The 14,960-nt window shown below is 48.7% G+C and overlaps 2 protein-coding genes across 2 annotated transcripts; one reads left to right on the forward strand and one right to left on the reverse strand.

Moving 5' to 3' along the window:
• Nucleotides 1-4,985: 4,985 nt before the first annotated feature.
• On the forward strand, nt 4,986-10,834 carry LOC125523710 (delta-aminolevulinic acid dehydratase, chloroplastic). Its single transcript, XM_048688776.1, has 13 exons — nt 4,986-5,140; nt 5,450-5,747; nt 5,836-5,947; nt 6,030-6,103; nt 6,313-6,381; nt 6,461-6,544; nt 6,631-6,700; nt 7,489-7,544; nt 7,635-7,756; nt 7,864-7,935; nt 8,035-8,116; nt 8,204-8,281; nt 10,392-10,834. The coding sequence occupies exons 2-13, from the start codon at nt 5,457-5,459 to the stop codon at nt 10,566-10,568; spliced, it is 1,287 nt and encodes a 428-aa protein (XP_048544733.1). The 5' UTR covers nt 4,986-5,140; nt 5,450-5,456; the 3' UTR covers nt 10,569-10,834.
• Nucleotides 10,835-11,869: 1,035 nt separating this feature from the next.
• On the reverse strand, nt 11,870-13,992 carry LOC125523709 (leucine-rich repeat extensin-like protein 4). The gene has a single exon (XM_048688775.1). It carries the CDS (start codon nt 13,938-13,940, stop codon nt 12,123-12,125), a length of 1,818 nt encoding a protein of 605 aa, XP_048544732.1. The 5' UTR covers nt 13,941-13,992; the 3' UTR covers nt 11,870-12,122.
• Nucleotides 13,993-14,960: the final 968 nt, after the last annotated feature.

Consider the following 14,960-nt stretch of genomic DNA (forward strand, 5'->3'; position numbering starts at 1 on the left):
CGCGTGACGCGCGTGCGTTTCTGAAACAGAGCCATTGTTTCAGTACAGTTATTCTTGCAGATGACCAGCTCTATTGACTCTTGTCTCTGAGAGGGCTAGGGATACGCGGCTGGATTCGGGAGGGCGGCGGCGGGCGGCGCAGGGCGTTGGGCCGGCAGGGGCGGTGGCGCATATCCTCCGCGGTGGCGACGATGATGACGGGTTCGGCGTGGCCAACAGGTATGGATCGGGCAACCGCCCCCCCTCCCCCGAACAAGATGCTCCGGAAGACGGGCGGCGACCGAAAATTAGCGTGCGTATTTTCCTGCACTGATTGATTTTGTTTCCTTGTTCGATTTCTTGAGCATGCATTTGGCCGAAGGAATAAAACAACGTCAGAATTGTAGGTTTCCTTGTGCGGATGGATTGTGTTCCCCAACTATTGATGTGATTCTGTTGCAGCTGCTGTTCTATGGAAGGCATTCTGTTGCCGTCCTGATGAACTGGAATGTTGATTTGGAGCATCTTGTTCGTCTGGTTTTACTGGCTGAGCCGGAACCATAAACGAGCGAACTTGTTCATTTGTTGCATTGGATATCTGTGTTAGGTTGCTGAAATGGTAGTTCAGTTATTTGCTGCTGCAAATTAGCGGACATGCTCTCGCCTAGTTTGGAGGTTTTTCTTAGAATCAACTCTAGATCTTGGCAATTTGGATGCAGATGGTTTGATTTTTTTACTAGGGAACTGTTAAAAGAAACAAAACGTAACTGAAATAGGACCCTCTTAGTTGGCGAACGATTCGCTGGGAGGAGGTGGACCGGTGGGGATGTAAATGGCAAATAAGTGGCGTCCATAAGTCCCGTTTAGTCAGTTTTAGCTACCTTCATAGTTCATTTTCCTCAAAAAAATTAAATGGCATGTCACCATGATGGAGACGATGGCGCGACAAGGAGCAGAGCGGTTGTAGGTAGTTCGGCGGCGTTGTAGGTAGTTCGACGGCGCGACAACGAGTTTCAGGATCATTTTTTCAGTTTTTATGCTGCTGAAAATTTGTGCAATGGAGCGCATAGTTCTGAAAACTCATAGGTGTGTTTCTGAATTTTTGGGGCGTGCAGTTTCTGTAGGATCCCCTTGTTTCATTTTTCTGAAGCTCATAGTTTATGTTGTGATACAAATTTGTGCACTGGATCCCCTTCTGCTGAAAATTTGTGCACTGGATCCCATTTGTGTGTTTCTGAATTTCCGGAGCACGCAGTTTCCGTAGGATCCTCTTTGTTTTATTTTTTCTGGAGCTCATAGTTTATGTTGTGATGCAGAGAGAACTTAAAGTTGCAGGATCCCATTTTTGTGTTAGTTTCTGAATTTTTGCAGCTCATCGTAGCGGTGCTTTGACGTAGGGAGATGCTCTCGTCGTCGGCGCCGAGGTGGATGGTGTAGATGATATAGGTGGTGTAGATGGTAGATGTGCAGTAGGGATTTGGATGTTGCAGATCTAGTGTTGCAGAATTGTTTATTTGACTTTTAGAATACGCTGCTGGAGCTCATGCTATCCCCTTGCTGTGCTGTAGCTGATACTATCTTTTCTGAATGTTTGTAGCTCAAAACTTCTGTAGCATTTTTTTACTTGGAAGTTAGTGATGCAAGATTTTGATGTGTTGTACGGAATTAGTGGTACAGACTTGATGTGCTACATGAAACTAGTGATGCAGGATTTTTCTTTTTAGTTCAAAGCTTCTATAGCTCATGCAATTATCCAGTTTGTAGTCTTAGAGAAACATATATGTAGTTTCAGAGAGGGAAGGAAACATATATGTAATTTCAGAGAAACAGTAGCTAAATTTCAGAGAAACTTACCTTTCTGAAACTAGTTTGTAGGTTATGTCTGTAGCTTATATTTCTGAAACTACAGGAATGTTTGTACTGCTAACTTATAGCACAGGGAACTCGGTTTTTGTTCTGAAACTACATATATCTTTTCTCTGAAATTTAGCTACTGTTCCAATACTTTTTCCATGATTTTTTAGCTCATGTTTATCTGAAGTTAGTTGGATTAACTAATGTTCTTTCAAACCTGCATTTTATCTGCAGTTATATATGCAATCTTCAACTTTTGCTTCAATACTTTTCATTCTCTGATAAGTAGATATGCATTGCTGATAGTTTTCATGTTTTCATTTTTGCTCTTGTTTTGCAGCATGCCTATCTTCCAAACTCGTTGGTCGGCAAAGCAGCTGCGCGGAATATTAATCGTTTCCATGTTTTTTTGTATTTCTGCCTTTTCTATGCTCAGGACATGAGGTCGTTGCTCAATTTTCGGACATTCGTATCACCGAAGCTTTTCAAGCACCCTCAAAACACTCTCAACTCAGCCGAAGAGCTCCATAAACTGCTGAGAAGCTCGTAGAAGATGACAATCGGAACAGAAGCTCGCTAGCTTAGTTTTTATTTTTTATTTTGTGAGTCCATGTGTCCGAAACATCCATTTATGTAACTAAAAACAACAAGTATCATGCTGGAGCTACCTAGATGTTTTTTGTTGAACTCAAGATTGGAGCATCTATCATGCTGGGCATGTCCTTTTTCTTTTTCTTTTTTAGTTTGTTTTGAAATGCTAGAGCATCATCCATGATGATTTATGCTGACCCATGTGAATGTGAACTAGAGATTGATGGAGAGTTGGTAATGAAAATGACAGGCATTTTTTGCAGCTTGGTATATTTTTGTTTTCATTGGTTTTTTTGTGCTGAAACAGTGAAATCACACTTCATGTGCCATGTATATTTACTGGGATTATATTGCTGAAACAGTTCATTTTTTAACTGAAACCATCTTGCATCATCATGTATGTATGTAAATTACTGGAGGGAGGACAAAATGTGCTTAGCAATACTGGGAATATGTCAACATATGCTGAAAGCATCATTCATGTTCTGGATCAGACCTCAAAAAACTGTTCAATACACAAGATGTTTCAAGTACTGGAAACATGTTTTGTTGTAACATGAAAACAAAAATAGTGTAAGAAGGACAAAATGAAGAAAACAACAAATTCAAAACTATTTCAAGATACAAAATGTGAGCCTTCTTGCCTGTTTTCTTGCAGGATAGTGCTATGTTTTCCTCTGTTTTCAGGCACACATAGGTATCAATTTCAGTCACACATAAGAATATGAGATCTTTTTATTTCCTCTGTTTTCCCGTAACATAGTTTTTGCAAAATGGAAATATATCTTAAATGCATCATCAATGTTGCAAAATAGAAACTATGAATGTTTTTTCCTCAAGCACAATGTGAGGCTCAAAAGAAAATCAAAAACATTTTATGGAGCATTGTTTCCTATAGGTTGAGTTGCATTGCTTGGGCACTTCTCGGAGCATTTGTCATCACCGCTCTCAAGTACACACAGTTTGGTACAACATGTCCAACCTCTGAGCAAAATTGACATTTATGTGGTGCTGCCACTGCCTCTGTCGTAGCTTTGAGTGGTCTACATGTCTACACAAGCCGCTTGCTGGTGTTGCTTGCTTCTGTTGCAATGATCTCCGATGTGCTACTTGTTTCCGGTTTATCAGCTGTTCTAGCATGCACACACCCAAAGACCCTCTTGATCATTACGACATCCTCTCGCTTCTGTCCCTTCTTCTGGCTGTACTTTGTTGAAGATATGTGTGTCCCGAAACCCAACTTGAAGGCATAGTCATTGTAGAATTTCTTTGCATCCTGAATTGTGTCAAAGACCATGCCAACATAGGGTGGTAGTGGCTGCGACGAAACATCTCCATCATCTGAATCATCTTGCATTGCATCATCAGCATGCAACAAACCATCTGAATCTTCATTATCATGGACAGAGAAGTTCCTTTGGACATAGCTCCCTTCCCCTTCAGTCGCAGCTTCCTGAAATGAGGCACAAGTTTTTATTTTTGTAAAATATAGCAGATGTTGTGCAACAATCACTTTTTTCACCTACAAGGCATCAAGAGTTATATTTGTTGTTTCAGAATTTTCAGAATTGCCGAAATTTCATAATTTCATCTACAATGCATCAATAGATACATGGCCTAGATAGATACATGGCATCAACAGTTGTATTTTGTTGTTTCAGAAATTCATGCAATCCATGCCATTCATAAACAAAATTGAAACCAGAGACAACAACTAGCTATGTGTTTCTTCTGTTGATAAACAACAAAAATGAGATGTTTCAGATACATGTTGCAGAGATACAAGAAAGGGGCAGGGGTTTAGGGTTGTGCCTTGGCTTCACCCACATAATTCTAAAACTTTTTTTTAGCTGCCACACGCATGAATCCAAACAGCCCGCTTCTGATAAATAGGATCTACATCAGTTACAGTGACACGCAGCTCAGGGATTAAGATTCGGAAACTTACCTAGCTGCCTTGATTTGATCTTGTCGAAGGAAGCCCCCCGGCGGCGGTCGGAGCTGAGAACGACGGCCACGGTTGTCCTTGAAGCAGGGGACCGCGGCTTGCTCGATTTGCGTCGGATCCTAGTGTGCGACGCGCGATTTGGTGCGCCATTGTGCTGCAGGATTTTCCGTCGACGGCCTCAGTCCCTGTAGCGCCCCGGCAGCAGCGTTTTCACGGTGGCGGGGGCTGGCGCTGCGCGCAGCGCAGGTGTGTCTGGATGGCGGACATGGTTTTTTGTTTCTGAAACAGAGCGGTTGCTGCAGGAATAGTCACGTGCGCGATAGTTGGATCGGACGGTTGTCAGGATGCGTATCGGACGGTGGTACAGGCGGCGGATGTTTTGAAAACAACCACCGGCCGACGCGTAGCGGTCGCGTTATTTTATCCCTGAAAGAAAAAGCAAGGAACCTGATTTATTTTATCATCTTTTGTCGACTCTACCGTTTGTTTGAAAAGAAAATGTATTTTCATCACTTGCAAAAAGAAATGTATTTTCATGACTGCAATCAGTAGGCTCGACACGTTGGTTCAGCTTCAGGTTCAGGTTAGCTGAAAGTAAAAAAAGGTTCAGGTTCATGTACACGGCGGTCACGACATGGAGACAGCGAAACGCAAGACATCGTCTAGTTAGTACAGGAGATCTCTTTGCAGTAGGTGGGGGTCGCCGTCGGAGAGGATTGAGGCCACATCGTCTTCTCCTCATCTTCTTCCCCATCTTCCATCCATCAGGTACGCCGCCGCCGCCTCCTCCCTCTTCTTCCTCCTCCCCAAGATTTGCATGTCCCTTCTACTCGTCAGGCTAAATTCAGCCCCCAATCTCTTCCTGATGACCAACCCCATCCAAAGCTCAGCGCAATCCAGATTATCCACCCGCCGCCTCTGGTGGCACTAGCCTAGAAGAATCAAGATCCATCTTTTACCGGTTTCTTAGAGTCTACACCTCAATTTTGATCGAGCTACGCAGCACTGAATCTGATATAGCGACGCGATTGTCAACCATGTCTGCGAAATTCACTTTCCTTGGTCTCGGTGTTGCAGATAGGCCATGGCTTCCACCGTCCCCTTCTCGCCGGCCAAGGTCCAGATGCTCAAGGCGACCAACTGCCACGGCCACGCGGCCTTCGGCAGCTGTTTCGCCGTCCCAAGAACCGGGCTAAAGCAGCGTTCCCTGGCCGTCAGGGTCAGCAGCGAGCAGGAGGCGGCCGCCGCCGTCAGGGCGCCGTCGGGGAGGAGCATCGAGGAGTGCGAGGCCGACGCCGTCGCCGGGAGATTCCCTGCCCCCGCGGCGTTTGTCAGACCAAAGGCCCCCGATGGCACGCCTGAGATCAGGCCTCTTGTAAGCTCCAATCTGATTTTTGCAATGTTGCTCGTGTACATTGCAGTTGCAGGAAACTGAATCGGAGGCATGTTTGATGTGTGTTCAGGACATGGCAAAGCGCCCTCGTCGCAACCGCAGGTCGCCAGCTCTTAGGGCTGCATTCCAGGAGACAACCATCTCGCCCGCTAATTTGGTGCTCCCATTGTTCATCCACGAAGGTTGCCTTGAAATCTACTTGCTTGAATGCTGGACCATTTGAGATTTGGTATATCAAGGTTATTTTTATGTGATGATTTGCAGGGGAAGAGGATGCTCCAATTGGCGCCATGCCCGGGTGCTTTAGGCTTGGATGGCAGCATGGGCTTCTTGATGAGGTATTGCAAGTACTGCAAATTTACCTCTTTTATTTTCTAAGATTTGGATCAGATTTGTCATCTATGTTTGATGAATTTGATGGAACTCTAAATATGTGTTTATTTCCTTGTCACTTGGATAGTGGGTTGCACTTGGACCAATAGTCTTAGGTAGCAATCAGTATTCAGAGCTGATGTAATGTCATCCATACAACCACTCTTATATGCAGGTGTATAAGGCACGCGATGTTGGTGTTAACAGCTTTGTGCTCTTTCCAAAGGTTCCGGATGCATTGAAGGTATTTGAAAAATATGACTGATCATTTGCCACGCTCTTGTATTTGTGCCTTGGAATGACTTGAATGCTTTATTCCTTAGTCTCCAACAGGAGTTGAAGCATACAATGACAATGGTTTGGTTCCACGAACAATTCGCCTGCTCAAGGATAAGTTCCCTGATATTGTAAGTTTGTTTCCCTCATTCATTGTGTATTGTCGTTTGCATCAATGCTACCAATTTCTTTGCTTCTAATCATATGACGAATTTAGATTGTTTACACGGATGTTGCTTTGGACCCGTATTCATCTGATGGACATGATGGCATCGTGAGGGAAGATGGTAATGAAAATGATGGCATTTTTATCTTACACTTTCCAGAGGGTCATATGTGCATGATATGTTGATCTGCTTGTATCCTGAGTTGCTGATAGCATTAGAAATATGCTAGCTAGTTCAAAAATATTGTTGCAGTCTCCTGGTATGAAGGTCACACCACACTGGATGTGGGCATACGGCCAAGAAACTATCATCCTAGTTCCTGATAAGTATTGTTGGCCAGTTTGGTTTTGTATGAGCCTGAGATGCTATGGTTTTTATGACATCACTTTGATTGTCCAGATTTGATTTTCTAAAAGTATTACTGGACCACTTGATTACTGCTAGGAGCCTGAGATACTGTGTGCCTGCACAGTCAACAGCTTAATCAAGTCGTTAGTTTTGTCACGTGGCACCGAAACTATAATTTCCTAAAAATAATTTTAAAATATGCTGCACAAATGTATTTCGTCACAAGAATCTCGTTGGGTGCTTCCCAGATCATCGAAATTAGCAAAAAATGAAAATGTGCATTCCGTAGTGTTTAAACCTGCAGGAATTGGTTGGCTCCTGTAGCTTTTTGTATCCCTATTGAATGACGATAAACTGATTACTAGTGCAAAAAGGTACTTAAATTATAAGCTTAGCTGTTCAGTGGTCATGCCCATGTTTAGAATTTGGAATTACAGTACAAGCAGTTTTCATTACTATTTTTTTGTCCAAACAACTGATGGACTTAGATGTTTATCAGAAGGCACAAGTTACGTACAAACTTCTGTCTAGCTAATTGTGATTTGTTTCAATCCCATCAGGAGTAATTCTGAACGATGAAACAGTATATCAGTTGTGCAAACAGGCAGTTTCACAGGTCCATCTCTTCTCTTGGTACTATGTGTTGGATTTGGTTGATGAGTATGCAACTGTTCACTAACATAAACTTGTTCCATGAACTAAATAGGCACGTGCTGGTGCCGATGTAGTTAGTCCTAGTGACATGATGGATGGTCGTGTTGGAGCAATCCGTTCTGCTTTGGATGCTGAGGGTTTCAATGATGTCTCCATCATGTCCTATACTGCAAAGTACATACCTATACCATTCATGGCATCATAGTATTTCTGTTATCCTATTCTTTTACATTACGTCTTTGTTATGTGACTGATGCATCCGCAATATATGTTTTTTGCAGGTACGCCAGTTCATTTTACGGGCCATTCCGAGAAGCTTTAGATTCAAATCCACGATTTGGGGATAAGAAAACGTACGGAGCTGACAGTAACGCTACTCTATTGGTTTTCATCCTGTGTACAGTTTAATTGCTCAATATTATCTAAATGTCTTGCCCCTTTTCGTTCTGAAGCTATCAGATGAACCCAGCTAACTACAGGGAAGCCCTTCTAGAAACTGCAGCAGATGAGGCCGAAGGGGCTGATATCCTTCTAGTAATTCTCTTGCTTATTATTCGGTGCTGTATTACCAAAGGCAACTCTTGTGTATGTTGCTCCATAATCATGGTTACCTTGTGACAGGTGAAACCTGGATTGCCGTACTTGGATATCATCCGACTTCTCCGGGATAATTCTGCACTGCCAATTGCTGCATACCAGGTTAGTTCATTACCAGGTCCATAATCCTTGTTGATGTGATGTTTTTGCCATTTCTGTCTGGAATTCCACAAGAAACCTGGACCTCGTTGTTTACTGTATACCTCCGATGCAGTTAATGAAATCGTTTTAGCAGCAGCACGTAAGTGCATATCATAATTCGCTACCCAATTGCCACTTGCCTCGATAGTTTTGCCGCACAAGAACATTTCTCATTTGTCTTATCAATACCCGAGTCATATATTTCATCGTCCTTATCTTCTTTACACAAACACCATCAGTTGGTAGCCATTTCAAGCAGCAGGCCGCTAAAGTAGTACTAGATCACTACGCATTTGTGCACTCTGACTGCATCTGCCTATTTCTAAACTGTAGAGTAGAAATTCTCTTGGGCAGCACACGTGCACCAAAGATTTCAGTAAAGTCTGAATCTTGATCTATCGTTTATCTCAATAGTTTTGATCCGAAGCTCTCTCCTTGAGAGTTCTCAAAAACTTCAGCACCAACATTAGTTAATCTTAAGAAGTTGACCAGATTTATTTTATTTTATTTTATTTTTGAGGTGTTTATTTTTTGCTTTTGTATTCCTGCTTATTTTTTACGCTAAAAATGGAGGCTGATTCTGTCATTGTGTTAGGAAAGAAAAAAGTAGAGGTGGCGATATCATCCTGTGAATGAATTTGATATGATTAATTAAACTGAACTAATTAATCCTTGAGTTTACGAGTTAGAATCATAAGTTGATGTTGTTTGCATGGTGTTTCTGTTGTTATACTTTGAGGTCAAAGCGAGTGAAATTCTGAACCAATCAAAAGCCTGAACCTTGATCTATCCTTATGAATGGTTATGAGTAAACTTACGTAACTGATCCTTGAGGTTACAATCCTGAATCAGAAGATGATCTCGTATGTGTTATGTTTTTTCTTTTCTTTTTGGGTTATGATTGTACTCCCTCCGTTCCTAAATAGTACTACAATTCTTTTTAGAGATTTCAATACGGACTACATACGGATGTATAAAGACATGTTTTAGAGTGTAGATTTATTCATTTTGCTCCGTATGTAGTCCATTTTTTTTCTATTTTTTTTCTTTTGAAAGATCCAGATTACCTGGAGAGTACAAAAACGCTAACTGCTCAAAACAATCAGTAGCGAGGCTGAAGAGGAATAATGGGCTAGGCTAAGAAAGCCCCCAGCACTACTTCAGCAAAAAGGTGATATCTCACGTCGGGTCCCCGAAAGGGGTCTCTATGCACTTCGCTCTGGCGAGTCGCCACTGCTCCATGTCGCTTCTGGTGGCACCGATAATGTCACTGGCGTTCGGCTGCTTTCCCTTGAAAGTGCAGCAGTTTTGCTCCAGCCAGATGCGCCATAAGATCAGGGCTGTCACTGACAGTATCCCCTTCCTGTTGCCCGGCTCCGTCTTGGTGGCGATCATGGACACCACTCCCGTCGTCGAGCTGTGTCCAGCCAGCAGGCTTCAGCGCGGCGCACCCCGTCCACGCCGCTGCTCTTTGGCAAACTTCCTTGGCCACACTGCACTCCTAAAACAGATGCACCGAGGTCTCGAGATTTCTGTTGCATAGCTGGCAGAAATATGCGTTTTCCCAGCCCTGCCTCTGAAGCCGGTCATTGCACCAGAGCCGATTGTGGTGCAGCAGCCAGCAGAAGAACTTGACTTGCCCCGTGGCGGCGTGGCCCAGGTCTTCCATATGAGAGTTTTGAATTCCGTGCACGGCGGGTTCGAAAACTGCAGGGCGTAGGCCGCGCGGGCTGAGCACTCAGCACCGCCTGCAGTCCAGCTGATGTCATCACGCAGACCCGCGGCGACCGTGATCCGCGCGTCGCTGATGATCCGTAACAACCGAATGAACTGCGGCAGAATGCTGTTGACATTGCAGTGCCTCAGATCATGGATCCAGCGATCTCCTTGCAGTGCCGCGGATGTAGTCCGCATTGGAATCTCTAAAAAGACTTGTACGTATTTAGGAACGGAGGGAGTAGCTGAAAGAGAGGATCGAATGATGCACTTACCATTTTGGCTCGGCTTTGGTGAAAAGGAGAGTGAAATTCTGAAGCAATTATCCTACATTGTTTCCTTTTGTGCGTTTCAGGTGTCTGGCGAGTACTCGATGATCAAGGCCGGCGGGGCGCTGAACATGATCGACGAGGAGAAGGTGATGATGGAGTCGCTCATGTGCCTGCGGCGAGCCGGCGCCGACGTCATCCTCACCTACTTCGCCCGCCAGGCCGCCGTCGTCCTCTGCGGCATGGGATCCGCTGCCAAGTAGGAGCACTAGGTCAGGTCAACTGGTCACCCCCCCTGTGATTATCGATTAATGTGTAAATCTGAGGAGCCAATGTGCTTGAGTAGTTGGCCTTGACGTTTGACCCTAAAGCACTTGAATAATCTGCAAGTCTCGTAGTACATGATCGTTAGTTTGTTACTAATTCTTTCTTTTTACCGAGTATACATGATTTTTTTCCCTTTCGATTGCTAGGGAGATACTACCGTGCCCCGGTATATGATGATTTTACGAGTACATTTGAATTTTCACTGGCGCACATTTTTCTGTATCATTCATTTTCACCGGAGTACCGAGTGCAATTGGCGTGATTTTCTTCAGAGTACATTTGAATTTGTTCGGGATTTGGTTGACAAATATGTTGGATGGAACGTGGAAGATCCGATGGTGTGATCCCAGCAGCGACGATGAGTGCGTGTTAAGCAGCCGCACGATCCCGTCGGCTGGGTTCATCGGGGGGAGGTGGTTTAACAAAGTTTGAACGAGACCCAGCAGTAGATCGCAGGCACGCAGAGCACGGGACCCAACAGTGGATCGCAGGCAGTAATGCGTGTGCTTCTGGTAAGCACGCAGCAGGCAGGCAGGCACGCTCATAGGATCTCGGGCGTAGGGAGGCGTAATTAACTCCGATCATCAAGTGATGGGTGGCAAACGGCCATAGCTGGCTGGCTCCAGCCTCCAGTAGCTTGCAGGTTTTGCTCAGGCCGACGCAATTGCAGTCGCAGTTGTGGCTGCAGAGGCGACGGCCGGGCAGGCAGCAATTACTAGGCCCCCTCATCCGCTCCGCTCCCACGTGAAACAAATCACGGGCCTCGAAAGATAATAATTTCAATGCACTGGTATAGTGGAGCAACATCAACTTCGTCCAAGTCGTAACGTTCTGGTACCATCCACTGCAAGATTCACTGTACTGCACGTCGCTGCACCTGTGGAGAGGCTCAAAGTCCATTCCGTGGAGTAAATAAATGGCGCCACAGCTACCACCGGCCCTAATTGACTAGTCATTCAACATTCATCCGTTCCATTCATTCATTAGGCATGGCGTGAGTGCCCCATCACTGCTTATCATCACACTATGTATCGTAGTAGCATCGTACTACTGCCAGCATAACTCGTGTGCCGCTGCAACGTGTTCTCGCATGCATGCATGCATGTGATCCTCGATCGTGCGTGCCACAACCACCGGTCCAAGGCCGCATTGCGTTGCGTCGCTGTTCATCCATCGAGCATGGCAACCGGTACACCGGCGGTGAACATCGATCGAGCAAGCAAACAAACGAAAGAAGTGAAAGAATCCACCGCGGAGACTTGCTTTGAATTTAATTCGGGATCAAATAACGACATAACAAATGGACAGACGGCAGGGAGAGAATGTGAAGAAAATACAAGAACGTCCAAGAAGAAGGAAGCTACGGAGAGAGATGTACTGGTGACGACATGACGGGCTGGCTGGCTGACGACGAGCGTTCCGGCCGTGGAGGTGGCGGCCGGACGGGCCGACCGATCAGCCTGCGGCCACTACCTAGCTAGCAGCTAGCTCTACGGCCCCGTGGGCGGCGGCGGCGACCCGTAGGAGACGCCGTGGACCGGCGGCATTGGAGGCGGCGGCGACGAGTAGGACACCCCGTAGACCGGCGGGAGGAGCGGGGGCGGCGGCGACGAGTATGACACGCCGTGCACCGGGGGCAACGGCACTGTCGTTGGTGGTGGTGGCGGGGACGAGTATGGCATGCCGTGAACCGGCGGCGTCCCGCCTTCGCCGCTTGGTGGAGAGGATGGCGCTCCGCCTTCGCCGCTTGGTGGAGGGGGTGGCGTCCATGGGCCAGGGGCGGGGAGCGGCAGCGGCGAGGATGGTGTGGGAGCGGTCGGCGGCGTGAGGGCCGGAGGGGCGTACCCGGGGGGAGGTGTTGTGGGTTGGTGGCTGGACGGCGAGGACGCGGACGGCGGCTGGTTGCCGGAGGACGGAGGCGGGGTGCCCTGGGATGGCGGTGCGGTTGAGGGCGGCATTGCGTGCCCGGGGCTCTCGCTGTGGGTCGGAGGTGGCGGCGCCGCCGTTCCTGGCGTTGTGGAGCCACCGGGCGGGGACGGGGACGATGGGGTGGACGAGCCCGGCGGGAACAATGGGCCCGGCGGCGTAAACCAACCCGGCGGTGGCGGCGACCCGCTACGATGGCCCCTCGACGGCCCGCCCCTTGGATTGGGCGGCCTGCGGCCTCCTTGCGACCCCCTGCCTGGGCTTGGCGCTGCTGATGCCTGACACTGCGACCTGCTGCAGTCGAACGGGCTGGCTGCCGCCGCGGCGCACTGTGCCGGCGGCCGCTGCGCGGGAGCCCCGGGGATGCAGTTCCACCTGCCGTCCGCCGTCGCCACGGCGCACCCCGGCCGGCCGGTGAAGAAGTTGTCCTCGTAGGTGAAGTTCCTCAGACTCGGCAGCCCGCAGACGCTCGCCGGCACCGCGCCCTCCAAGAGATTCCCGGCGACGTTGAGCTCCTGGACGGCCACCAACCCAGCGACGGTGGCCGGGAGCGGGCCCTGCAGGCCGTTGCCGCTGACATCGAACACGGTCACCTTCCTGAGCATCCCCACCTGCGGCGGGATGCAGCCGGTGAGGTCGTCGTCGATGAGCACGATCTCGTTGAGCGTCTCGGCCATCCTCCCAATCGACGGCGGGATGCACCCCCCGAGCCTGTTGTGCGCGAGCACGAGCACGGAGGCCGGCGAGTTGCCGAGGTTGGGCGGGATGGGGCGCGTGAGGCGATTCGAGTTGAGGAAGATGGCGTCGAGCGGGCGGTCGAAGAGCGCGGGCGGGATGCCGCCCTCGAACTCGTTGAACCTGAGGTCGAGGTAGCGGAGCGAGGGCAGCTGGAGCACGACCTCCGGGAAGCCGCCGACGAAGCGGTTGTTGCTGATGTCGAGCTCGTGGAGGAGGCGGAGGTGGAGGAAGGTGTCCGGGAGCACGCCGCAGAAGCGGTTGGAGTTGAGGTGGAGCAGGGCCAGGTCGGGGAGCCCCGCGGGGAGCGAGTCGGGGATGTACCCGGCGATGTCGGCGTGGTTGAGGTCGATCCCGGCCACGACGACCACGCCGCCGTCGGCGGGGTGCGGCGCGCAGAAGACGCCGTTGTAGGCGCAGACGTTGGGGCCCGACCAGTTGGCGGTGAAGTTGGCCGGGTCGGAGAAGATGGCGGTGCGGCGCCAGGTCTGCAGCGCGACGTAGGCCGCCCGGAGGCGCGGGTTGGGGAACGCCCAGGACGGCGGCGGGTCGAGCGGGGGCTGCTGCGACGAGGCCGGCGCGGGCGCGAGCGCGACGGCGAGGAGCAGCAGCGCCAGCGCGAGGAGGGCGCGGCGGCGGCCCGTCATGGCCGCGCGCGGTGGGGCGGCGGCGGCGGCGCGCGCGGGGTTGGGTGGAGGAGGGGAGGAGGTTTAGCTGGGGAGGGGGGGAGTGGGGTGGTGGAGGGAGTGAGGGTGGAGTGATGGAAGGGGCAAAGGTGGCAGAGGGGTCACATGGAGGGTTAACGCGGAACGAGAAGCTCGAGGCAGAGAGAGAAAGAGACTAAGAGAGCGTGTCGGCCGGGCCGGGCCGTTCTGGGCCGGGCTGGGCCGGGCTGGAGGTGGGCCCGGTGTGGCCGCGGAGTCAAACGATCGCGTGTGCGTCGTGATGTTTCTTCGTCCGTGCTAATGTTTTTTGAATGTTTTTTTAGCATTAGTACCGACACAAGCGTTCATATACACGCGCATACACTCACCTCTATGAACGCACACACGCACACCCTACCCCTATGAGCATCTCCAAAAGACTGAGTCGGCATATCATCTTGAGATTTACGAAGTCACTGTAGACGCCTCGTCATTGACGGGAGATACCACTGTCCACTTAACCAACTCAATCATAGGTTGATTTGCATTTTTTAAATGTTTGATCCGTGCAAATCGAATCAGTGGTAAATGGATGGCCGTGGCTTCATTAGTTGAGTGGTGCTGACCTGACTCAGTAATGTTTCGTCCGTGCGAACCGTGTAGCTGGAAAAGACTTGACATCCCCAGGTGGCAGCGATTTAAGGAGGGGATGCCACGTGCTACGAGCTATGCCTCCAATTGCTCATCACAAATCATCAACTTTCAGCGAGAGAAAAATCGCAAGTCCTGCTACTCAAAGATTAGTCCCGTCCATTAGACCTCGATGATCACCTCAAATAGTGCAGATTAATGAGATATTGTCCTGATTAATACTCGAGTACTACTAAGAAGCAGATCATGTTCTTAGTCATTGATAATCCAACTAAGCATGGAGTTTAAGAAACTGGGCAATTTGTTTGAACTTCTGGGGGGCCTTCCTCCTCTTGTCATGAGTGTACAAGCTCACATATTGTTGATCGATCG

Source organism: Triticum urartu, chromosome 7, assembly GCF_003073215.2.
Source record: "Triticum urartu cultivar G1812 chromosome 7, Tu2.1, whole genome shotgun sequence".
NCBI classification, from domain to species: Eukaryota; Viridiplantae; Streptophyta; class Magnoliopsida; order Poales; family Poaceae; genus Triticum; species Triticum urartu.

What these genes read in the sequence shown, in the direction of transcription:
- LOC125523709 (XM_048688775.1), bottom strand. Translation starts at nt 13,940, where the DNA reads ATGACGGGCCGCCGCCGCGCCCTCCTCGCGCTGGCGCTGCTGCTCCTC.
- LOC125523710 (XM_048688776.1), top strand. Translation starts at nt 5,457, where the DNA reads ATGGCTTCCACCGTCCCCTTCTCGCCGGCCAAGGTCCAGATGCTCAAG. An exon ending in AGGATAAGTTCCCTGATATT is followed by an intron (nt 6,545 to 6,630) that starts GTAAGTTTGTTT and finishes TGACGAATTTAG; the next exon opens with ATTGTTTACACGGATGTTGC. An exon ending in AAGGGGCTGATATCCTTCTA is followed by an intron (nt 8,117 to 8,203) that starts GTAATTCTCTTG and finishes ACCTTGTGACAG; the next exon opens with GTGAAACCTGGATTGCCGTA.